At 39.3% G+C, this 27,485-nt stretch overlaps 1 protein-coding gene across 2 annotated transcripts in view; it reads right to left on the minus strand.

Annotated features, from left to right (window-relative positions):
• Positions 1 to 646: 646 nt before the first annotated feature.
• SAT2 (spermidine/spermine N1-acetyltransferase family member 2) overlaps positions 647 to 27,485 on the minus strand; it is a 302,999-nt gene continuing 276,160 nt past the window's right edge. For both annotated transcript variants that reach the window (XM_044077015.1, XM_044077014.1), the window contains one exon: positions 647 to 1,346. In XM_044077015.1, coding sequence (XP_043932950.1) covers positions 1,167 to 1,346 — 180 coding nt within the window. In that variant the 3' untranslated portion in view covers positions 647 to 1,166. The remainder of the gene's footprint in view (positions 1,347 to 27,485) is intronic.

Consider the following 27,485-nt stretch of genomic DNA (forward strand, 5'->3'; position numbering starts at 1 on the left):
TGGTGTCGGTAGAGGCCGCGGACCTCGTGTGTCGGTCCTTGTCTTTGCGTTTTTTAGACAAAACCGGAGTCGGAGTATCCAACAACATAGTATAGTTAAATGCTTTCCCAAAATAATGCTAGCACAAAAGCGACAGACCGAGACGTCGTGGTCTGGGCCTAAACAAGGTATATAGAGGGAATGGAAATCCTTATGCGGTATTTGCTTCCCACAAGAAATACAATTATTAACTTTGTCTGACATCGGTCTGAAGCAAGAAAAGTTTCCCCAACGGGGTACTTAGCTTTTAAGAAGACTTCGGTTTCCAAATTTCGTAATCTCCGGAGCTGGCCGACCGGCACTTGCGAACTGCTTCTGCTTCGGGCACCGCGCGGCAAGAAAGACTGAAGAAAATGGTGTCGGCTGGTTCCTTTATACCCCTGTCGCACTGATGTCAGGGAAGAAGCGACGACAACCGACGCCGGACCTAGACTTTGGAATTCGGCCGACTGAGGACCGCCTGACGGCAGGAGAACCCATCTGTTATGACTGCAGCTGTATGCACGATGAACATCTGCACAGACGCACCTTGGCCAAGAAATAAAGTTTTAGAGCTGCTATGCAGCATACCATCAGTTAACTTTTTCAAATAAATTTTGATGCATTCTTGTATTTTTCACTGGATTGCTTTATTGCAAGACTGCAGCCATTATTTGTTTTATAATCTTAACCTTTTCAAAGGACTAGCCATCTCTAGGTGCCTATTTTTATAGTGAATGATTGCTTGTCCAAACCCCAGTCATTTCCTTTCTACAATGAAGGGTTAACTAACCTTGCATTCACCATTTTCTGTGAAAAAACATTACAGACGAAAGGTAGGTTGCCTGGTGTCTTAAATAAAACACTGACAGTTCTCCAAGTTACACCATGGAATGTCTTAACTTAGTTTTAAAGTTTAAAATATTGATCAGTAATCTATAAAGAACATTGTGCTCTGACACTACAGCAGGATTTAACAGTTGGAACATTCCGTTACGCGAGGTGAAGTACATAACCCTTTATATAAACTACTAAAACAAATGGCTCTCATTTTCCTTTCTAATACAAAAAGGGCAAGTTTCCATACATTGTAATAAATGGCTACATTGCTAATTCCTCTGCCAGTTCTGCACAGGAAAGCATACACTTTAGTTTCTGTCGTCTCCCTCTGCTAATTTGTTCAAAGCATCCAGTTCAAAGCGGAATAAGCTCCAGCCCTCCTTTGTTGTCAGATCTGTGCAACCTCGTCTTATGTAGAATTCTGTGGCAAGCTTGTTCCAGTCCAGTACCACTAACTGAAGGTATTTGCATTTCTGCTCAACGGCAATCTAAATGGGGTTAGACAGTAGATAAAAACAGATGTTTTAATGTGCTTCAGCATTCTTTTCAGGAATACAGTTACACAGTGACAAAAGCATTCACAATAAAGGGGACAACTACTTACGTAAACTGCAGTCATTTTACCATTTGGACAGCCATTATTCAAAACAAAATGAATTTACACAGTGCTAAAAAAGAAGCCATGTTCATACTATGACGTTCCATTTGTATTGTCCATCTTCATTCTTCCTCAACCTGTGGATTTCGGATCAGACTCTGCTGCTTTCCAAGCTCAACATTTGATGCTCAAGCTCCTCCTCCCCATCCCATAATGCCTCCTTCCCCCAGGATACCGCAGAGTTTGCTAACAAATTATACAGCTAAGATATCTATATAGATACAGACAAAGAAAGGTGCAGGGGCTCGACCCAGGGACTACAGTTCCTGAGAGAGACCAACTCAGACAGGTCTACATGGAAGACAGGCCACGGTGAAGGAGGGTAGGGAGGTAAAGGAAGAATGAAAATGGACAACACAGATGGAACGTTATGGTAAAAAACATAACTTCTTTATCTGATGTTGTCATTTTTATTCATTCCTCGACCTGTGGGACAGAGTCTCCGCTACACAGAACCTAGGGTGGCCCTTATGAAAAGATATTCCGAAGCCAAAAGCAGGTCTATTCCTGGAAATGTCTAGTTTGTAATGAGAAATAAAGATACGATACTTTGATCAATTGACATTCAAGGAAAAGGCTTGAGAAGTTGCTATAGATCTCATTGAATGTGCTTTGACACGCCCCGGCAAGGGCATACCTTTTGACAAATAAACAAAGGAGATGCAATCTTGCAACCATCTGGCCAGGGTAGGTTTAGTAACTGCTGTGCCTTTCCTCATGTCTGAAAAATATATAAACAGCTGGTTAGATTTTCTGAAGGATTTTATCTTGTCCAGATAAAAATGTAACTGCCTATGAACATCCAGAAGATGCAGTGCATATTCTCCCTTATTCTAGAAATTGGGGAAGAAAACCAGGAGATTAACTGATTGATATTGTCTTCTGTCGCCACTTTAGGTAAAGAGGATGTATTTGTCCATAAGGAAACTATTATGGAAGATCAAATAAGAAGGTTTAGCATCAAGGGCATGGAGCTCAAACTCTTATTCACTGATGTAATTGCGACCAGAAAAGTGGCGTTTTCCAGGAGAGAAACTTCAGCTCCACTTTAGCCGCTGGTTCAAAGGGAGGAAGAACTAAGGCTTGTAAAATCAACGAAAGATCCCAAGGAAGGGTTGTATTGACTGGAGGATGGAGTAAAAAAGGTACCCCTGAGAAAAACCTTACATAGTATGGAAGACGCCAAGGTAGCATAGTTTTCCCAAATATTTGTGTGTGAAACAGATGCCCGAACCTTCACCATGGAATAGCTGGCTTCATTCTGGAAGGAAATCTAAAATCACAGGAGCAGGAGCTGTAAAAAAGGATCTACGAACTTCTGCTGAGCTCAAATAGAGAACCTTTTCCATTTGCTCCTATATATCTTCCTAGTAAAAAGCTTTGAGATTTTATCAGGATCTGTTGGACTGGGAATGAAAGCCTGGAATGTCTAGCCATCACTGAAGTGAAGAAACCATGTGGTCAATTTTAAACCTTGAAGGTTCAGATGAGGCTGTCCTGAGGGGTGGGACAACAGGTCTGGAAGAGCTTCCACAGTCCATAGCAGACAAAGTAGATGTGACCAAAGGAAGGTGAACCAGACCTGGTGAGATGAGAAAGGGGCAATGAGGACGACTGTTCTTCAACCAATGAGCTTTATGAAGGAATTTGGGAATTGGGGTAAAGGTGGAAACAGTAGACCAGGGGGCCAAGCATGGACTACAGCATCTCTCGCGGGATGTCCCTAAGGAGGAATCATGGCAAAGAACCTGGTGCACTTAAGGGGAGAGGCAAAAAGGTTGCAGTAAGGTTGACCCAACTTGTGGAAGATCATGTTTGCCATTGACTGGTTCAAAGACCACTTGTGAGGCATCAGCACCATTTTGCTGAGCATGTCTGCTAGAATGTTGGACTCCCCCGGAATGTGTGTTGCAGCTAGAAAGTTACTGGTAGAAATCACCCATTGCTACACTCTCATTGCTTCTCAACACAGTGGGAAAGCTATGGCTCCTCCTTGCATGTTGATGTACCATACCATGGACATACTGTCCCTTTGAAGTGCAATGGGACTAAGAGGAAGAAAGCTGTGTAGTGCTTGCAACAGTAGGACCACTCATCTCCAGGATGTTGATATGCAGTTTGGTCTCTTAAGCTGACCAGTTTTCTTGGACAGTTCATCCCAGAAAATGCCCCCCCAACCCAACTGGGAGGTGTCCGTGGTCAATGTGGTGTATGGCAGAGAAAGAATGGACAACCCTGGTAGACTTCTGGGAAGCAGAGCCACCAGAGAAGAAAGTCTTTTCAAAACCTAGAATGTTTATGGGGCGAGCATGCTGATTTAAAAGGACCATTTAACTGATTGCCCACAGCACGCTTACATGCGTGAATCCTACAGTGGACGGGAACGTTATCCTGGGAGCCATAGAACCTAATGCTCTTACTAGTTTCACTGGAAGAAATGGAATTGCTAGGATTTGAGATACATGAACCCTTAGAGTGGATACCCTATCTGGAGGTAGAAAGCCACACATTCTGGTTGTGTCCAAATGAGCTCCAATAAATTAAATTACCCGGACAGGACTGAGCTGCAATTTTTGTGCATTTGAGTTATGCCAGAGTGGGAGCCAACTGTAACAGGTAATCCCTGGCTTGAATGAGTAGATGCCTGATTGAAGTGGTTAGGAGCCAGTAGTCGAGGTAAGGAAACATGGAATTCCTGCAGTCCGAGATGAGCTGCAACTACTACCATGCATTTGAACACCCTGGGGGCTGTGGTAATACCAAAATGGAAGCACTTGAAACTGGTAATGGCCGTTTCCCAGCCTGAAATGAAGATAGCTTCTGGAGCTCCTCTATTTTGATGGTAGTATGCATCTTCATGTCTACTAAGCACATCCAGTCATCCTTCAGAAGGGAATACAATGGATTGGATCATGACCATCCTGAATTTCGAGTTTTTTTTACTGATTTGTTCAGGGATGTCAAAAACAAAATTGGCCGCAAGTCCCCCATTTTCTTTGGTACTAAAAAGAACCTTGAGTAAATGCCCAATCTGGCTTTGTCAGGTGGGAACTCTTGGAACACTTTGTAGCTGCTTTGTAATTACTAGCACTGCTGCCTCCTCTGATTGGATGGTACATCTTGGCTTGGGCAGGTTTAGAAGGGAACAGAGTATCCTCTGGATGCTATCCTTTGCACCCATTAATAGTTTGTGATGGCTAACCAGGCTTCTTGGGTGCAAGGATTAGCACCCCCCCCGGCCTGCCTCCAGAAACAGTCTGGCAACCCTTCAGGAGTTCAGAAAGTCTGTTCAAGGAAGACTCCAGAGATCTTGGATTTTGTGGACCCTTTCTGCCACTGGAGGCAGCGTCTACCACTGTAACCATTTCCCTCCTGCTTCTGGGGGAAATGTCTCTGAGAATCCTGGAAAGGACCTTGATATTTTCTGAACCTGGTATTTTTCCTTCACACTCACTCCTGAAAAAGGCTCTTTGTGGAGTAGAAAAAATGATTCCAATGGCATACAAGGCCTTCCCATCCTTCTCAATGGGGGGAGTGTGTGTGTGTCATGAACTGTAGGGCCAAACAGAGATGAATCAAAGGGTGCATTGGCAAATGACACCTTGAAAGGTTCCGCAAAGTCACACAGCGAAATCCAAGCATGAAGTTTAATGGCAATGTCAGAACTGGTGGGCCCTAGAGGTGCCTTCAGCCGCATTGGCAACCTCAGCTGGTCGAATTAACGAATTAGAAATAGATTGGAGAATGGCCATTCTGGAAGAAAATATCATGTGTTCCTCCTCAGATATTTACTTTAGGACTAAGCCAGGGTATTCCTTGATTATCTCATCTTGCCACTCTACAGGGGGACCTAAATAGTTCAATGCTCGTAAGGAAAAAGTGGATGAGGCATAAACAGTCTTGCCAAACCTGTCCAAAGGCCTAGGCCCCCTGTTCTGTGGATGGATAGATGAGCTCTCCTGAGCTAGCTCCTTTTTGGTGACTGCCACAACCATGGCATCTACTGGGATCCCTCTAGTTCAGTGGGGTTTGTCCGAGGGAGCACTTAAGATCCTATGAGCCTGCTTGGGTATGGCCTCTACAGTGTACAGATCCTTCCATGCCCTGGTGGAAACTAGCTCAATAAGAGGGTCTGCCAGGGGGGCACCCAGGATGTAGACAGGCCAGGGCCAAAAGCCTCTAAGGACACAGACTCCTCTGGGTTAGGGCTTTGGGAGGACCATCCACCCTTCTGGCAGAGGATCTTTAGAATGTTCACAAAGGAGACATTGTTGGGTGGACATTTGGGGACCCTTTCCCTGCCTTGAAATCAGTGGCTGTAGTGAGATTCCTGTGGGGAATCCAGACTTTCACACCTCTTTTTCTGAGGCACTGCCTTGGTGGGACACTCTGGGGAGGTGTTGGAAGAAAAATGGGGTTCCATAGGGGGAAGAGATTTGGGGCTTTGCAGCACCGGCTGTCCTGGTGGAAGATGAGACCTCAAGGACAGACTCCATAGGGGCAGGAGTGGAAATTGGATGGTGGGAGAACCAGGAATCCCCTAGGATGGGCAAGGACCCTCTCCACTACCTCAAAGGCAGATGCACTTTGATGACCAGAGTCTCATTCCTCCACAGCTGAAGCAGTGTGAGCAGGCTTCTCCTGAACCTAGACATACTCTGCTCTGAGGGCGGAGTCTGAGTTGAGCTAACATCAAGGCTTTGCGGGGAAGTGATGGCTCAGAAAACCTTGGAGTCAAAGTCAACCCCCCCGGTAGACATCCAAGCTACAGCTTTGACAAGCCCTCCATCCATGAAGCAGTCAGGGAAACTAGACGTGAAACCACTCTCTGACCAAATGTCTTGGTTTTCAGGACCATTGGACCCAACAACTCCAAAGGAGGAGGTTGGATTGATGAAACAGCCATGGGATGAAAAGGGGAATGCCTGCTCACAGATCCAGAAGGTGACTGAGCTGAAGTATCCCCATCTAAATCTGCACCTTAAGAAATTGTCTCAGTCTGTCCAGCTCGCATTCAGACAAGCTCAAGGCAGACCTGACTGAGGATGATGTGGAAGGTGCACTGCTACACTGGCTTGGGTGAGGCCTCCTTGGGAGGAGGGCTCAGAGTTGAAACACCCGGCTCAGAGGATAAAAGTTGGAACACTGTGAGCTGAGGGAGCAGAGACCACAGTCACCAGATCAGAGGGCTAGTTTGGTCACCTTCCTTGGAGGTTCTGAGAAGGAACGCTCAGGGGAATGCTTTGTGTTCCCTGGTTTCCTTGGGCCAACAGGGGTTTGAGCCCCTGAAGTGGAGGGTGCAGAGGGAATGGAAGGGGGAAATAATCCCTTCAAAACCTACTTCTTGCTGCATTCTGCGAGAGCAAGTGGATTAAAACTTGCCACACCTCTCACATGAACTCAAGGAGGCTTTTTTATATCTATATATTTAGACAGAATTAGTAGTGGGAGGAGAGGAAGGAGGAGCGATAATGTAAAACGACAAGTTGATTTACAGAAAGTTAACACTGGAGCAGCACAAACCCGATGCTTCTTTGCTTATCGGCAAACGAGATCAGAGGTATTCTGGGGGAAGAAAGCATTATGGGTTGGAAATTAGTAGCTTGAAATCTAATCTTGAGCTTGGAAAGTGGTTGAGTAGGATCAGAGGTCAGATCCAAAACCCACAGGTCAAGGAATGAATGAAAATGACATCCCATATTTCTTGTGCAATATACATTTTAATGTGCACAAAACATACTAGGATAATTTTATTAGCATGAACAAAATCTAAACTCCCCAACTGGAATGTACAAGTGATGTTGGAAAGCCTAAATTTTATCAAGACATATTATTGCTTCATTAAAACTTACCATATGTTTATTCACATCACAGAGATGGGTGCACAAGATCCAGGATAAAAAAGTGCCTAATCCTGGTAGGCGCACTGGTGCCAGGACTGAAAAAAATGAGTGTAGAATCCTCAAGATAAGGAAACATTGCTGCAATGGGGCTGGGGCCAGGCCCAGGGGGAGGATGCCCCCCCCACCCCCGTTGTAGAAGGAAAAATAGCAGTTCACAAAAATTGACTGGTCAAAGAAGAGCAATAAAGATGATAGAGTGGACTATTGAGGATAAGAAATATGCTACGTATTGTTACTATTATGTAAAAAGCCCAGAATTTCCAGACACAAGATATACAAAACGATTAAGAGAAAAATTAGAGGAAAGAAAAACACTTCCACAGGAAAAACTGTCAGAAGCTTCAAATAAAAATTTGCGTTCATTAATAAAACACATTTTTGAAAAACAGTATATAGATCAAAAAACTTTGATCTGTTTGGAAAAAGAAGCATCCGAGGAAGTGCGAAAATATAAACAAAACCTAGAGATATTTGAAAAATATAAAAAAGAAATATGGACATTGGAAAGGAGGATTTGATATGGTGCAATATTTATGCAAAGGAGAAAGCAAAGTTAACTAATATAGAGAAGGCAGTCTCAAAGATATTCAAAGAGAAATACAGGTAAAGGCATCCGGATATGGAAAATTTCACAATAAAAAATTATATCAAAGATATAATGTGGAAAAGATTAGTAAAGCAGAAGTTAAAGAAGTGAAGGATTTAATGTAGAAGATTTAACAGACTATATCACAGCATGATGGAGCGAGTCCCCAGAATAAGGAAAAGCAAGAGGATCAGGAGACATTTGAAGAAATATGGACATGGGAAAAGAGATTTAGTATGGTATAATATTTATGCAAAGGACAAAGCAAATCAAACCAATACAAAGAGTGGAGCACCAAAGATATTTAGAGAGAAATACAGGCAAAGGAATCCGGAGATGGAAAACTTTACAATACGAAAAATAAGACCAAGAGGAAAAGTAGAAGTAGATATTAGTAATGTAGAAGTCAAAGAAACTGAAATTGAGGTTATGGAGTAGCTGGAAAGAGGATTCAGTGTAGAAAATCGAATGCAGAAAGCACAAGAGGATAGAGCAATGATATCCAAATTAAGGGGAAACCAGTGGAACAGGAAGCAATTGGTCAGGTGGCATATCAAGATATTTTGGAGCCATCCACAGGAAACCAGTATAAACATTCACTTGAAACTAGACAGCAAAGAAAGGAACAGGGAACTGGAAACTCTGATGCAGCCAATGTCGAGGAGTGATCGGCCAGTGAGTTCCCGTATGATAGAGCAACAGATGACAGGATGAAATTGAAGAATGTGCCATAGGATGATGCTATAGAAGTTTCTATAGAATGTCTGCAGGAAATGGAAAACAAAGGATGTGACCTCAGTTTGGAAGAAAATGATCCAAGAGAAGAGTTGCTTGATTTAATGGACATGGATAGATATATTAAGATCAATGAGAGAAATGGACTGCAGAAGGTCAATAAAACCCCCAAAAATAAGATGTCTGATAAAAGAAATGAATGCAGTAATTAGGACTGTCCATAGAGATTCATCTGATATAACAGAAGTAAACAGGATATACTACTGTGTTGCTAAATTAATAACAGATAAAGTTCTACCACAAGATCTCAGGGTAGTGAGGGAAAGGAAGGGGAGAAATCTAACACCATCATGGAAATATTGAATAGAGAAAACTATAAAGCAATTAAGACAAGTGTCACTGTTGGATGAGGGAATATATCAACAAAAATACTAAGAAAGATAGATGTGATTAAAGCAATGCACAATATTAGAACAGACCAGGATTGATCATGCACTATTGCAAATAAACTAAAAATTTCAGCACAGGTGGAAAAACTTAGAAGATACACAGATAAATATAAAGGAAAAGTACAAAAATAAGCAAAAGTTTGAGAACTGGGAAATGTAAAAGGAATTGAAAGACTGCCAAAAAAGAGGAAGCAGATACATTTTGAAGATCTATGAAGATCCTGTGGAACATAAAGATGCTAAATGGATAGAAGTAAAAGAAAGTTTAAAGGTACAGGATATGAAATGGGATGAAACAGCCAGAGAAATTGAATCAAAGTTAAGAAAAGCCTGTAACTGGAAAACCCCAGGCCCAGATGCAGTACCTAACTTTTGGTTAAAAGTATTAACCATCTTTGCACAAGGATTTAGCTATGAGCAGGAACTATTTATATGCGCACCCCCAAACAGATACCACACTGGCTAACACAAAATAATGCTCTTAAGAGTGAACCTGTAAGCTACTCTAAAAATTATAGACCAATAACTTGCCTTCCAACAATGTATGAACTATACATGGGAATTGATGCTGACAGTTTCTAATCATTTAGAAGAAAACTCAGTTATGGCAATAGAACAAAAGGGAAATAAAAAAGTCATATGGAACAAAGGATCATTTGTTAAAGTTATAGTGGAGAAATGTAAAAAGGGGAAGACTTAAGTATTGCATGGATTGACTACAAAAACCATTTGATAGTATTCCACATTCATGGATAAGAGTGCTTAAAAATGTACAAGATACACCCTACACTGATTGCCTACATTACAGTAACAGTTTAACAATGGCAGACCACTTTGCAATTAAGCCATGATAAAGGACAGATTATCCCAGGGATAAAAATTCAAAGGGGGATATTCCAAAGTGACTATCACCATTGCTATTCTGCCTTGCAATTAATCCATTAAGCAGTTTACTTAACAGCTTAGGCCGTGGCTACAATTTGGCTCCTAGAAAACAACAAAGTCTAATGACTTATCTTCTCTTTGTCGAGGATTTAAAAACTGTATAGCTCATCAGATGAACTGAAAGCACAGCTGCAGGTTGCAAAAACTTTTTCAGAGAATATTAGAATGTCATTTGGTCTTGATAAATGTGCAAAAGCAACCTTTAAAGCAGGAAAACTGCAGCACCAGAAAAACATCAGTTTGGGACAAGAATGTGATAAAATAATTTAAGCAAGAAGGCGTGTATAAATACTTGGGAATTGAAGGATCAGCAATAAAATATGAACAAATGCAATTAAAACTCAGTAAGGAACACTTTAGAAGACTTCAATTAATCCTGAGAACAGCACTGACATCTAGGAATAAGATCCCAGCTATAAATCAATTTGCTCTTCCTGTCCTAGCGTACAGTTCTGGAGTGACTGACTGGTCGTAAAAAAGTGTTAGATAGATTAGATATTAAAACAAGGATGCTTCATGATCACCAAATGATTTAAAATTCAGTGTATACCAAGATTATATATTCCCCGTTCGGAAAGAGGGATGGGTCTCTTTGAAACAGATTACATGTATGGGACTCCACACACATCTACTGACCTCACAAGATATCCAAATGTAGTGAAAGTTTTAAAACATCTAGTAGAAAAACAGAATCCACAGACCACCAGGCTGCTAAAAGTCAATAAAACTTTAATGGAGTAAGCGCTTTCGGGATAAAACCCTCCAGACTAAAATCAAACAGTAGCTTCAATATTTAACTAAGCACTACCCAATCACATAGCACCTCATTTAAAATCAGGTCTCCGCCTCAGAAGTACTGGTTTTAAAGGCAGAACTCCATTTAACCCTGGAGTCCTGCCTGCCCCTAATTCAATTATCCATTGCATTTCATTGTACTCTGTAAAACCTACTAAATCTCCTCACCTGGGATTAGGTAGAATCTTTTGTAAAACCATAAAAGTAAAATCATGTCCCTGCTGTTGGCCAATATATTGGAAAATGGCATTCCTTGTATCCCCCAGCCCATTGCCCAAGTAATGCCTCAAAATCCTGTCCTTCAACCTACAATTTCTTTTACCTACATGTACCTAGCTAAGTAGACCACATTGCTTGAGTAAGTCTGCCTTCATCTGTGGTTTGTATATTTTTCCATTCAATGGGTGCATAAACTTGTCTTCCCTAGAGATACATTTACAAGACTTACAATTCCCACAGGCAAAGGTGCCTTGTTTACCAATCTTATTATTCATCCTCCTACCCCTATCACTTAAAAGCGGTTTCAGATTATTATTCCTCTTAAAAACAAACAGTTAGGTTGTGCACCTAATATACTATTAAGTTGGTAATCTGTCTGCAACTCTCCAATTATTACGCATCATATTACATATATTACTTGTATCATTACTAAATTTTAAATAAAACTCACTTTTCCATCCCTCATTCTAGGTGGGTCCCTTGCTTTCCTTTTCTAATTTACTTCTATTAATGACACCTTGCCTGGAAAACCAGGGTGCCAATCTCCCCTCTCTCCAAGTCTGTCCTCTATGTTCTCCCTAACCTCTTCAGCCTTATAACCCTTGCTAGTAAAATGATGTGTCAGTTTCACTATTTTTTCACCAAGTCTCATTTGATCACTATATAACCTAGATGTTCAACAAATTTGCCCTCTTAGATTATTAAAATGTACACTAGGGTGCATGCTGTCCTTTGACAGTTACACCAACATGTTTTTCTATAAAGTTGCGTATCAAACTTACTGAATCCAGTACTAAACACCAGCATCTAAGAAATCTATTTCTTCATATGAAAATTACTAGTGAACCTTAAAAATGTAGTAGTGGATGCTAAATAGTCAGCAAATCTCCCCAATTCGTATTCCGTTCCTGCCGACAATATTAAAACATCATCCACGAAACAGACAATGTCATCCTTCCATGGGAAATCTTCCTTCTGCAAATATTCTCCCAGTCAACTAGGACCAAGTTAGCATAAGAGTTGGTGCAGGGAGTGCTGATCGCCTCTCCCCACCTTTGCCAAAAGTACCGTCCTTCAAACAGATGATCAAGTACTATATCTAACAAGGTAATCGCCTGAGAGATGGTTCTATCATTCATAACACCCCTTGCTCTAATATAATGTTCGACAGCTCACAGCCCTAAATCATTGGGTATAACTGTAAACAAATTCTGAACATCCAATGTAACCAATAATAAATGTGATGTAAATGATTTACCTTTTAGGAATTCATAGAACGAAGTTAGGAAATATGCAGTGTCTATTACCCTAGGTGCCCCTACCACAACTGTCCTTAGCTTAGATTCCACCCAAAAAGAACTTAATTCAGTGACCCAACCCCTACCAGAGACCATCAGTCATAGAAGTAAGTCTTCAATGTTCTTGTGCATCTTGGGTAATCGGAACCACAGGGTGTTGAACATTTATAAATTCAAAAATGTCTTTAGAAATAATTCCATTAATTTTCAAGGCATTAAATGAATCACCCACATCTTATAATATCTTTCACAGTTTGTAATGTTATATTAACATAAGTTTCCCCGTGCTGTAACATTACATTAATTTTATTAACATAATCCAAGTAATCTATCAAAATAATCCCACCGCCCTTGTTTGCAGGTCTTACAACGATATCAGTGTTGTCCATTAATTCAGATAAGGCAGCCCTTTCCCCATGTTTTAAATTAAAAAAGCTTTGTTTGTCAGAGGATCATCCTTCCTGATCATTAGGCTTCATATCTCATCTTCACAAAGCCTCACGAACGTATCTATAGCAGAATTAATCGGTGGGATGTACGTACATGGTTTCCTCAAACCATTGGTTACAAAATTATTACCATGATCACTAAACATTAACCAACTTCAAGTTGCGTGCGAACATTTTCAAGTCAATGATAGTCTGTGTGCTTAGAGTGTTCTGAAGGTATGAAATATAAACCTCTGTTCAATACTCTCAGTTGGTTAAAAGTGAATACATGACTAGACAAGTTATAAACCAGAGTTATCAGTACCTGTAGTCACACTGACTTTTGTCTTTTAGCAGCCAGGTGGGTCTGTGGATTCTGTTTTTCTACTAGTTATTTCAAGTCTCGCACAAGACAGATGCCCACAATTTTCTAGCTTTTTTTTTTTTGTAAATATAAAGTTTTCAAACATGGGAAGAATAAATCTAAGGATGACTTCTCTGCTTAATTTAGCAGAAGCATATTGACGTCAAGCAGGAATGAAAAATCAAACCAGAAGTAGATAAACAGGTAGCAACTCACTGTGCCAAAAAAATATAAGGTGAAGGACCAGATCAGAAGGCAAGAAATGTGGAAAAAACAGTTGCAAGTATAGAAAACTTCTGGAAGAGCCTCATGTTGATCAAGAGCGAAAGCAGGAATTCGTAAGGAGAGGCGAATTCAAACCAAGAAATGAAAGGTTAATATTGGCAGCCCAAGATAGTGGGCTACATACACACTGGTTTACAAACTCCATTGAACATGTGGGAGAAAGACAAATATAGGCTTTGTAAAACTGAAATGGAAACAGTCGCACCTTGTTGCTGGTTGTGAGACACTAATAGCAGGAGGACTGTATACTGAAAGGCATAATAATGTGGCGAAACTGTTGCATTGGGGATTGTGCAAACTTTAGGTTATCGAAATGGCTGAAAAACACTGGAAACATGAGCCACAAAGCATCATAGAAACTGATGAAGTTTATATCACATGGGATCACCCATTACCAACAGTTCAAAAGATAGCTGCTAGAAAACCAGACAAAAGTAGCATTGATCACTGAAATTGCCACACCCAGTGACTAATGTCTTGAGTAGAGAGAGACTGTCCTAAAATACCAAGATCTGCAGGCAGAAACGAGAGCAATGTGGAAGAAAGATACACAGACAGTTCCAATAGTAGTAGGAGCAATGGGTCTTATAAAAAATAATTTACAATCATATTTAGATAAGTTACCAATTCATGTAACCCTGTACGAATTGCTGAAGGAGTCCTTACTGGGCACATTGCAGGTGCTGCAAAGAGCACTTTTGGCTGACAGATTGAAACAATACTAATTTCATGAACTTTAATCATACTTTGACTTAGGAATGGGGTCCATTCCCGTCATGGTATTAGAAACTCAAAAGATTTGCAGAAATCAGAACAGAGATGGTCTCTTGGAACTGCCCAGTGACTGTCATATCAGCTTCCAATTCATGCAGAGTAGAAATAGGCTTCATCTTGTATGCAGTTTGGGTACAGTCACCACAAGTACTGATGAGGCATATTTATCAGACACAGCACATCTACCTCAGCATGGCTCAGGCATGTCTGTCTCATGTAACACTACTCATGCACTGTCTGGGTCCTCTTTATGCAACTCTTCCACCTCATGCATAGGTAGCTCAAGTTTCTCACATATCACATCTTTAAAACACAATCAAGACATGTCTGTCCCAAATAGTATTCTTCCATCTACAGTCACAGTGTGCCTGTAGCATACAACACATTTGTACCATGCATAACCAAGTCATGCCTATGTAGCACACTCTAGATACAGCCAACATCTATTCCATTCATGGATAAGGCACATTTATCCCTGGCAATATCTCATGGAATGAGGGGAGTTTACTGCACTAAATACATCTATCCATGTATTATGGAAGCATCTGTTTTCTATGCATGATTGAATTAAATCTGCTGCATGCATTACTTTAACATGCATGTTCAATGCACTGAAAGACATTAATTGTAATACTGACATGTACAAAAGACTGTATTCTCACTTCCTATCTGTAATAGGACTAGATTAGCAGGTATTGTAATACTGACATGTACAAAAGACTGTAATCTCACTTCCTATCTGTAATAGGACTAGATTAGCAGGTTCTCCTCAGTAATCCGCTTCAGAAGTTTACTAAACTGCTTCATTTCTTAAAGTTCTCTCTTCCGATATAGGGATGAGAAACTCATCATTCCACACTTCTATACTGTACTGCCTTAACAGATGAAAAACATGCATCCCTTGGAAACTGCTTATAAAACGTGGCAATTGGCTCTAAAATTAGGTATTAATATGAGCTTACTAGACATGTGTTTTATCTACATTTTGCATCCAGAGGAAAGTACATTTATTCTACTGCATTTAAAGTCACCTAGCTAGTTAAATGAATTTTGAGTGGCGTGTGTGTGTGTGTGTGTGTGTGTGTGTGTTTTTGCATTTTTAGTGCATTTTCTCTGAATTTGAAGTTACAGCTATTATGTGAAGTCAACAGTTTACAGTGTATTTCAAGTGGTTTCTGTGCTGTTATGTAAATTTACTTGGTACGTTTTTAGTCATATTTAGGTTACAATCGCCAGTTTTGGCCAGGTGTGCAAGTCACCAAGATTGTGTAGTGGTTATTCTTTTGTCAGAAGTGTAATTGCTGTAGTTCTGGGGAAGATGAACACTGTGGTTTAGACCTTTAAATGTTTTTCATTGGTTCTCTTTCATTTTCCCCAGTTTATTTTGAGCAGAACTGCACTTAGTGCAGTGGTGTTGAAATGTGCACTCCAAAAGATGCAGACACCTTCAGTTGTAACTTTCTCCTCATATAACCACCTCACCCAAATCCTATCAGTAGTGTTTTGCCTATGTACAGCAAAGTGTCAATAGCACCTAGTGCCCTAAAAGTAGCTTGCAGCAGCCATAGAGGTGCAACAGCATGCAACTTGGACTACAGCTGCTACAAATAAACTCACCACTACTGTTATTCAAAGTTCTGAAGTTGCTTAACACAATTGCTTTTAAAACCAAAGTTCTGCATTCACCCAAATGGAATTTCATATGCAACTATACTACTCAACCCCTCAACTGACAACTACCTTAACAGACTGAAAATCTCTATTTGAGCATTGCAACTCTCTGTAAATCAAATCAAATTTTACTTCACACTAGACAAAACTGAAGATAAACCTACTAGTCTGCCCTTGGTTGTCAACCTCATATTACAAGATATTATAATGCATTTTAGTAACTGCCTCAAGTTCACAGAAAATGAATTCTTACTATTGCTAAACTCAAGCAACTGTGAAAGGTTCAATATTTAATAGACAATGAAGGCCTCACTCATCATAAAAAAGGGCAGATTTGCACTAACACACCATATGCATCCAAGCCCTTAGTTTTAACAATGTCATATGCTAATACTGTAGAAAAGGCCCATAAGGATAGAGTTCTAGGAAAAATAAAACTCCGGTACCGCATCACATATCTAATCTTTAACAAGGGTCATTGCGAGGCAAAGGGCATCATTTCCAGCACACAAGACCACTCCACAAATGTTTTGATTGGTGACACCATAGTGAGATACAGATTTCCCCTCACTAGGCTGGACAAAAACAGGGCAACAGCAAGATACCTTTCAGATGCCAGCATCACGGATGTCCCTTAGGACTCCTCCACCAGCCAAATATAATTGACATTTTAGTTGGTACATGTGAGGTTGAATGGCTTGGGGCAAAGAATGCCATGGTAGATGGAGAGACCTGTACAAGTACTCTATCCATGTCACAGATAGAAGACCCCAAATCCATCTTTCTCCACAAATGAATGCCTAGATACAAAGAAAAGATGATTGACTTTGTGTCTTCCTATGGGGATCAAGTATGTGTTAGCTTGGAACAATTGCTTGATAATCCTATTTGCTTTGGAGAGGATGGTCTGCACATTTCTCGTTTTTAATTTTTTTTTTGTTTCTCTTGGGACATCATTCAACTGGCCTGAATTAGTGCCCCAAAAGTCCATGCTGATTAAACATACAGGATCAAATTAAGGTGGTTCTACCCAGTGCCAGAAGTTTATACAACAACATGCACAATCATGAGGCATGCCTTATTTGGAAGGCATGGTTTAAATGCCCAAAGAGCACTAGCACCTATAAAGTTTTCAAACCCAATGAAAACTGTGGTGGTATGTTTAGATTGCTCAGAAATCATCTTTTTAAATAGATTCAGAGACCCCAAATAGAACTCAACACCAAATCACATTAAACAATCAAATTTCAGTTTATTGCCCCTTACAGAACACTTTTCCTGACTCTGAAGTGTTAATCAGGTTCCTAAATGTCATGTATGAGCTCCCCATAAATAAGAATTCCATCATTCTGCAAGAGTTTAATCATCCCTCTACTGACTGCTTACACCACTGACATTGGATATGTATAGAAGTTTTTAGATCCAATAAATACAAGTTAATTTTATTTGGTACAACTTGAAAACAGCTAGGAAAGAAAAATATTTAGAAGTTTAAAAGTAGCTCAAGTTGGAGGCAAGAGCATGCCAAGACACAAAATAGCAGCATGGGAATGAATTACAGACATAAGCGCATTAAAATAAAATTGAGAAGCAAGAGTTTATTTTAATAGCAGTAAGGAAAAGGAGTAAGGAGTGTTTAATAGTAGCAGTAAAGTAGGATGTCTTTGGACAACTGTTCAGTTACCAATTTTAAAAATAAACTAGAGAGGTGCAAGAGCAGCAAAATTATGCAGCTGTATTACTACATATTTTCAGGGAGGACATATGTTAATTTTGGCATTATCTGAAGGATGTGTACTCAACAGCATTTATCTCATAGTACAGTTACCCAACAGGCTGAAATGTGCCTTGTGTCATCTCCAACATTTGTCTTTTTGAATATTTTTTATAAAAAGGAGTTTGTTTATAGGTCTGAGAAGTCTAACCAGGGTGTACCACAACAGAATTGTCAGGGCTGATAAAGATGTTTGTGTGCAAACCTTAGATGACCGGAGTTAATTTGTTAGTTTCAAAGTCTTAAGCTCATACAGGTAAGACATGGACAGATACTTTGAGCGTGAACATTGAGCTTAAATTCAGATAAAAAAATGACTAACAGCTTTGTCTGTATGGTCTAGGACAATGCAACAGGCAAAGAGGAGGTAGCTAATGTGCGTTATACAACAGAATAAGGATTTTTTTTTTTTTTAATGTGTCCCCAACTTAATGCTTTTGTTCCTTACTACATTGTGTGAGCACTGAAAAGTTTCTTTTTTGTCAGTGGGAAGTATGATGTATTTGTACTGATCAACACATTTCAATAGCTGAGATTATTTTTATGTTTGTACTTTATTATGCTCATCACAAATAGTGTTCAGTAACTGCTGGGATTTATGCAACCATTTGATTCTTTCGGCTTTTCCCGGTTAGGGGTCACCACAGCAGATAACCTATCCGCTTATGCTTGGCAGTAGAGTTTTACGGTGTCGAGTTACCAGCCCAGCGCCCAACCTTCCATAGAAGACACACACACACACACACACACACACACACGCAATCCACCTACAGCATGTCTTTGGGATGTGGGATGAAACCTGAGCACCCGGAGGAAACCCACACGACCACAGGGAGGACATGCACACTCCACACAGAAGGCACCCCAGCCAAGGATTGAACTGCAGAACCTCTTGCTGTGAGGCAGCAACGCTAACTGCTGCACCACCGTGGCCACCCTATGCAACCATTGGATTCTAGTGTTTATAAAGTTTATAAAATGGCTAAGATTGGGTTTGGGGTGACTGCAGATTACAGAGTCATTAGCTTATTATAGGACCTTAAAGCTACTGGTATGGTGTTGCATATCATTAATTAAAATAGTGAAGAGATGTGAGCAAACTGTGGCTCTTTGGGGTATTGCTATGTTAGACGTGTATTTGTGTGACCATGCCACTGGGATATCTATTCAGGAAGTTTTTGAACTACTGTAGAGGTACTTTACAGCTGCCAACCATATAGGAGCCCACTGGAGATTGCGACTAAAAAAGTGCTTTTGAAAAATTCTAAGAAAAGGGTTAGCATGGTAAAACCCCTGTCACCAGAGGCAATAGGATTTCTTCTACAGTTGTCTAGTTACTATGGCCAGGGCAAAAACTGTTGTGTAGGGGCAAGTTGGATCTATTTATTTACACAGCTGTAGATACACAACTTTTTCTAGAATTTGAATGTAAGCTAAGGGAGCTTGCAATGAGTTTTATAAAGGAAAATTGAACACTGTCTATAGAAGAGGACATGCATTTTTTTTATTTTATGTAGTACTTAGTTTTTCAAGCCTTTGGTAGTTATTAGTACAAAAGTGAATTGTAGAGTTTTATCGATGTGGGCGAGTTTCAAAGGGTTTGTAATATAGCCCAGTCTGAATACTTAATGGATTTGAAATGGTTTATGAAGGTATTAGTAGTATCTTGATGTGATGGAAAGTTTAGTGGGTTACTTTTGGTCAAGTTATATTTACCCAGAATTTTATTTACACTGTTCCAGAATGCACGCATACATATATGTGCATATAAAAAAGAAAACATTTTTATTAAATTATCACATGACGTAGGCAATCTTACATTTATATAAATGAAAGCAAAGCATACTGACAATTCCAGTTGCAAACATTATACATTACAAACCATGTCGACAATTGTAGTTGTAAACATTATACATCACTTATAAATTTATCTAGTCAAACATTAAATAGCTCATTCAAATCATGCCTTCTTTTAAACCCCGCTCCTCCTCTGCATGTATTGTTCCCACAATTCCCTTTATGTAATTTGCTTCTACCCTTTTCTAAAGATCCCAATTCCAGTTGTTTCATCTCCATTACTATATCTGCTACTTCCAGTAAAGTTGATTTAGACTTATTTCCATTTTCTAGCAATTGCTTTTTTGGCAGCCATCATAATTAGACTCAGCAAGGCTTTACTATATCTAGGCAATTCTGATTCTGTACCACAGCTCAAACAAATAATTTCCTTAGTTGCACCAATTTTCTCACCCAGTATCTCTGGCAAAGCAGTCTGTAGGGAATCTTTAAAGTCTGCCAGCTCATTATACTCCCAGATGATATGCTCACAGTTAAACTCTTTCTTCCCCATTACACCTCCAACATTTGCTGTCCACTTGAGGAAAAATTCTCTGGAGTCTATTTGGAGTATAAAAATACACTTCAAGCAAAGATCCTAAATCTTCTAGACTTTGTTGCATATTTGGGAGACATGTATATATCGACCCATTGTTTGTGTACTGTTTACCCAGTCTCTCTTCCTAATCCTTTCTAAACCTCCTCTGATCAATTCTTAGTTATCATGCAATGTTTTATACGTCCATTAATTGTTCCTTTTTCTAATGACAGCTTCTGTTCTAGATTCTACTAAAAGGTCTACCAGCACTGGTCTTTTGTTTGGGACACCCCTATTTCTTTTTCTTTACCTACAATCTGATATTAATCCTTGATAGTGAAGGCAAGCTGTAACCTGCAGTTCAAATAAATTCTTGGCGTCTTCCCATTCTATTACCTTTCCCCACACCCTTATTTGCTCCCAGTACCTTGGTTCCTTTGGCAGTCTTCTACAATAAATTTCAGTCCCCTCTTACCTACTGTCTGTATCCTTAACTGGTAGTCATCCATATCGGCAGAATGTTCTTTCTCCATTCCCGTGTTGGCTTAGTTCATAGATTACTTTCTGCTACTTTATGAATGTAATATTCTGTATGATTATTCTTATAGATCTGCATCCAGAATCCCAGTCTCTCTTTGTTTCTTGAGCTTCCTGTTTCATCATCATTCCACTTTGAATTCTGGTTTTCTGCAAATACCCCTTCAAATTGTGTAATCCCAATTCACCTTGTTCTAGTAGAAGAATCATCTTATCTCACTTGACTCTTGCCATCTTCCCCTCCCAGATAAAATCCTTCAGCTCTACATTAACTGTTATCTACAACTTCTCCTCTGGTTGATGCCTGACCAGTGTACAAAACTAAAGGGACTAAACATTTTAACTGCTTGTATCTTGGTACTGGTATCTGTATAAAAGAGCTTCCATTTTCTCAGTTTTTATATTATTCTTTGTTTAGTCTCTTCCCACATATCCTCTGCCACACCAGAATCACTTAATTCATACTCTTAAACACTTCATTTTAACATGCCCCCATAAAAATGGATATTGCTGAACCAATTTGTGTGTGGGTACATAATTTACTGCTATTGCCTTTGTTGTAGCTTCATTAATAGTGTATCCCAAAAACATCTGAAACTGTCTAAAATGTTCCACAAACATTATGTTCCTTTCTGGTTTTGTCAGATATAAAATAAGATCTGCAAATAGAGCCAGCTTTTGAATACCATACCAATTATATCCTTGAATTTCTGAGTCCCTTATTTTCTCTGCCAATGGCTCTAAATACAATGCAGACAAAGGGGAGAGAGGACACCCCTGCCTGGATCCTTTGCTCAATTAGAAATTATCAGAGGGGACCCCACCCACTTTAATTTTAGCCTCCAATCCCTCATATAATCTTCCTAATCAACCTTATAATTTTATCTGGGAATCTAAATGCTTCCATTGTCCTGTTCATAAAGTCCCAGCTTACTCTGTCAAATGCTTTCTGTGCATCAAGACCCACCAACAGTGGCATTTTCTTACATTCTACTTCACTCTGGATCATCAGTGTTCTGTTAATGTTGTTAAATGTATGCCTCCTTTCCACAAAACCACACTGATCCATATCTATCAATTTTGGCATCCACTTTTGCCATTCTTTTAGCCATTATAGACATACACTTTATAATCATGGTTTAGTATTGAAATCGACATGTTTGAAGCTAGATCTGATGGATCTTTACCCTCTTTAGGTGTTACAGCTACCATAGCTTTCTTCCAGGATGTCAGTACTTTTGTTTTAGTACTTAGACTTCCCAGTTAGGGGTCATCACAGCAGAACGCTGGCCTGCTAATGATTGGCAGTGGATTTTTACAGTGCCGTGTTGCCAGCCAGACGTCCAACCTTCTAAGAAGGCACACCCAGTCACACACGCACCTACCTGCATGTCTTTCAAATGTCACTCGACTGCGGGGAGGACATGCAGACTCCACACAGAAGGCACTCCAGCAGAGAATCGAACAGGAGAACCTCTTGCTATGAGGCAACAATGCTAACTGCTGCACCACTGCAACTTTCTAAGATGTCAGTACTTAAAATAGTGTTAAGCAAAACCTTCCAGATCTTTAAATCACTTCCTTCCTCCTAGCTTCCAAACACCCACAGAAATACCATCTATTCCTGGGACTTTCTTGTGGATTAGTTATAGACCATCATTTGTATCTCATCTCCTCCTAACCTGTTAGCAATCGAGTTTCATCTACCTCTAACCTTGACATTTAATTCTTCCATAAACATTTCCATTTGTAACTTTTCTGGATTTTTCTAATTCTCTACTTTGTATTTCTTAGAATTTCTAAAATATTTCTAATACTTCTACAGGATCTCTTATCGGCTCCCTAAGCTTGGCAATAGCCCTTTCTACTTTGTCACAAGAGTCATTGTGCTAAAAGTTTTTGTGCTCTAGTTATCAAAAAAACAGTTGCTTAACAGCAATCTTTACAAACGAATACATATTGTAAAAATAATTCCTTTTCTGTTTAGCATTCTGCAGTTGCTCCTCCTCTTGTTCTATGGGATTCCCCCTATTTTGCAATACTAACATTTGTCAGTCCATCTAAATTCTAGTTACTACTTAACTGCATCTCCCTTTGTTTTACTTCTACCATATTTTTAAACTCCGCTAATTTTATTCAACTCCCTAGGTATATGCTAAGAAATTTCTATCTTCTCTAATACTGCCTGAATAGTTTCCACTACCCATTCCTTAAATTCCTCTGGATTTCAGACAGGTGGGAAACCATCAGCGTCTCATTTTTATTTCATTATCCTGTTTTTAGTTAACATTGGCGCATGATCTGAAATACTTACTGGGTGCATATCAATAACTTCAATTAAATGCACATGTTCCTGTAAAATGTAAATTCTGTCTAGCCCAGTTTTTGTATATTGGTGAATATGCAAATTCACTCTCACCTAGTACTGAATTCCCATCTTCCATGCCAAATATTTTCATAAATTTTTTGAAAAATCTGTCCTCCTTTGTTATATTTTCCCTTCTGGGTCGTCCAGATGCATCTTTACTGTTGCAGATCAAATTCCAGTTCAAACTTACAAGGTAATATGCGTTGCTGAAAGCTCATATCCCCCAGAATTTTATTAAAGCTCCATTATACCAGTTTTATGAGGAATATAAACGCATGCCAATGTAATCCTCCACTGCCAGTAGCCCCTTAGTACTACAAATCTACCATTATCTTTTTAACTTCTACCACTATTGGAGCTCCTCTTGTAATTAATACAAGTACTGCTCTTTTCCTTTGCCCCAGGTATTTTGCTGAATAACCATCCTAAAAACCTATCAAATTCACATGTTCAGTTCTTTCCAAGTATGCATCTTGTAGTGTAGCTTAGCACTCTTTTTGTATTTATCTGCAAGACCACTGTAAAAAGACATTACAGAAAGCGTCATATTCTTAAAAAAATATTCTCACCTTTTATGTAGAACAGTCTTTTTGTTAAATGTTCAGTTTCAGGTTTTGCTGCAGGTTAATCTTTTATGCAGTTGTTTCTTGTCACCTCCATTAGATCCTCCATCACATATTACAAAACTTTGTTTTATTGAAAGCCCTAAATAAAAACACATCACAATACTTCCTAAAACAATGTAAATCTTCAAATACTGAAGTTCCTAACTGCTGGTCCTATTGTTTGCATTTTTCCAAACCTGACAACCACATACACAGACTTGAGATGGGTTATCCATGCAAAGATGCATGGTACAGCCTGTGCTTTTGACAAGTGCTGTCTTGGTCTTGTATTTAGGTGTCTCAGTTGGGAAAACACTTGAATGCTTTCAGAAAACATTTTCTCCAAGCCATTTCTCTTTATCAGATTGATTCTCATGTCTGTTGAAGACAGACAAAACTGTCAAGCATATATTTACAAGAAAAAGAGCCTTATAATATTCAATATTCTGTTTCATTTACTTGTTTTATCTTAAAATTTGTTACTAGATTAAGTTAAGGGCCTTAACCCACTCATTCCCCTATGCAAGAATGAAAATAGTATACACTTTTCTTTTATCATGCTCTTTTAACCAGATGTTTTACACTGCAGTGCCTACAATTCTTAAAACTGAACAAGGAGAAATACAAGGGGAAAAACAGGAGCACCTATGTACATTAGTATTCCCATTACAGTTAATGTAACAGAAAACTTTACTTTATAGCATGCAAAAAAAAAGCACACACTATTGTCATTAAGAAAAAGTTATCTTACTTCCAGTTAACTTTCTCCCTACTCTTCCCCTCTCCAGAGTATTTTACCAAACAATGATATGAAGTAGGGCATATGCTTTCGAGTCCCCTACAAGTTTAACAAAGTCCAAAAATGACCAATATTTCCAGATTTTGTCATGTTTCATAAATATAATTATTGCTCTGTAATCCCACATTTGTCAATTTCCAAGTTACTGGTTTTACTCCTGTTCATCTCCATCTCCCATTACTTGTTTTATTCCTTTTCATCTCTATCTTTCCAATCCTGTCTCTATTAGATTTCCAACATACTCTCAATTCTAGTAGAGTCTTGTGTTTTCACTTTTCTCAAGCAATTTCCATTGAAACACTGGCAAATGTTTCACCAACAGTCTCTCTGCGGTCTTTATTACTAAAGCAAGAAACAAAATCTCCATTACACAGTTCACTTTTTGTTGGACAAACTTCTGTCTTTATTCCTTAGCATGTACTTTAACAAAAAATTATTTTGTACCTCTGTGGAAAAATATTTTGAAGATAGCTGGGTAAAGCAGTTTGAATCTCATACATGTGTCTCGACATTCCCTGAATGGGATAAATTTACTCTTCTACCTAGTGTACAATGAGTAGTCATTATCCAAATATACTCTGCCATCTCCCACTTTTAGTACTCTGTTCTTCTGCCACATTTGTCAGAATCAAATCGTTCTGCTGGTAAGATTGCATTGGTACCATTAAAGGTCTAGGTTGCTTTTTCATAGCCAGGTTTGGAGTATACACACAATATGCCCTTTTAATTAACAATTCATGTTGTGGAATACCAGCCCAGGTGCTTATTTGTGCTTTCATAAAATTAATACAGGTCTGTTCTTTCCCCCCTTCTCTGGTACAGCAGAAAATCTCAGGGTTTCCCTTCATACGGTTTTCTAATTCTTTTTTTGAAACATCTGTTCTTGTGCAGTGTCATTCAGCCAGCCTTTTCTTCATTTCGACCTCTTGAGTTTTGCAGTTTTATCACATTACCTGAATATTAAAGCTTCTTCCATTTACCCAGACTTTTATTGTTAGAGTTGATATATTCCATCAGTGTTTTGTTTATTTTAAATCAGCTGTGTGCGCAGTTGCCTTATATTTTTCTCTAGGTTAATGGAAGTATTATAGCTTGCACTGCTTTTTACTGAAAAGCTACAGCACTTTTCCCAGTCGGTGCTTCTTCATCACCTTTTGTATCTGATTTTCCTTCAGGTCTTCTATCTTTTTTCCTGGCATCCAGCCAGTTACTGAAATTCACCCAGAAATTTAGTTTCACTGGCTTTCTCTGCCAAGTTTCTTTTTTCACAACAGGAAAATAAAATTAAGCTGTTACTAAATGTGGTGCCTTCTTGGAAGTCCTCCGTTCTAGAATGTTGCGGGGTTATGTAGACGCTCCTTTTGCAGATATAATTTTCCTTGGCTGCTCTAATTTTTTTACAGTTGTTCTTCCAATGCCTGTAGTTTATTGCTGTGTATTATCCAAGGATTTATACCATTCCCAGGCTTTAGCTCTACTTTTCGTAAGTGACCTAGTTGACTGGGTGATCCGGGATACAGATGCATTTCTGCTTATCCTGAAGGAGGCATATTTACAGAGATTAACAAAGTCCTGTTTGGTGTCAGTGTTATCTATGGTATCTGTATTTTTGAAGAAGGATCAGTTAATAATCATTTCCTCTAGGGGTATGCTCAGGATGATGTTCAGATCAGAAGTGCTAGTAATCTGTGGTTTTGTAGATTTCTCTCCCCAAATGTGAAAAAGGGGATCAGTCACTAATTTAATAATATTCCATAAATTATTCAGTCCCCCCCCCCCCCACAAGAGCCAATCAAGGTTACTAGTGGTGTCTTTTGCTTTCTGACAATGGTTTGGGAGATATCTAGCATCTTAAATTTGCCTGCCCAGTTAGCTTGAAATTAGTGTGGAAAAGTTTTATACCATGGCTTGGTTAAGAAAATGCCACCTACACAGATTAACTTATTTTTCTCAATATTAGTTATTAGGAGGGAATCTATGTAATTTGTTTGACAGAATTGAGACTTGAGGAAATTTAGGATTTGACAAGTAATGTTACTTCCCCACTCCTTTTAGTTTTGCGGCCTTTTCTGGAAATGTAATAGCCATATAACCTGAAAGGGGGTGATTTAGAATCAGAAATATTTGGTTTTAATCATGTCTCAGAAATGGCTATATATGCTCCTGGAATGCATGTCTGAGGCAGCTTATGAATGAGTATTTTGTTGTGTTAAGTTAATGAAACTATGCAATAAGAGGTGAAGCTTTCAGTGGGAGGGTGTGTGTGCTAGGGGACAGTCTGACAACTTTAAATATAGTGAGTAAGTTGGCTTGGGAACGGAATGAGCAAATTGGGCAACATCTCCCATGCCAGCAAAAGTCAGCCTGCACAAGAGTAGCACTGAATCCATTTGCACAGAAGTGCTACAAGTAGACGAAATGATGAAACCATTTAAAAAGTTAAAGTGTGACTGTGTAGTTTTTACTTTTAGTAACTAGGGCACTTCAAATTAAATACAAGCACACTGAACTTGGCTATACACGTACAGCACATGGAATATGTACGTATACACACATGTATATAGGTTTACTGTGAAAATTTCAAATCAACTTGGGTCGAACGTGTAAAACGTCGACCCTAAATATCAAATTAGAAATCCCAAATAGTAAACTAAAACGAAAATTAATACATAGTTCGATGGATTCAACATAGCAGAAGGTGATGTCAGTCGCCTCCTGCTATGCATAGTAACATACCGTTGAACTCTGCACTCAATGGGTACATTAATTCTAACTTTTCAGGGGGGCTTCTCCCCCCCCCTGCACCCCCACCACCTGCATATTAAATATACCAACTCCAAGATCACACTACAGTGAGGAAATGGGCTAATTGTGTTCCTCACTGCAGCCCGACCTCCGTTCGCAGTGTGGGTACATCAATTATTAAATGGTAGAGTGCACCATGCGATTCGACCAAACATAGTAGACGTACTGGGGATCGATGTGCCTCTTGCAAACTGCGATTTCGACCACTCGAAATACTGCCATTCAGGCAAGTCATGATAAACCACATATATAGTG

Source organism: Protopterus annectens, chromosome 7.part0, assembly GCF_019279795.1.
Source record: "Protopterus annectens isolate FY-2018-M chromosome 7.part0, PAN1.0, whole genome shotgun sequence".
Taxonomy (NCBI): Eukaryota; Metazoa; Chordata; order Ceratodontiformes; family Protopteridae; genus Protopterus; species Protopterus annectens.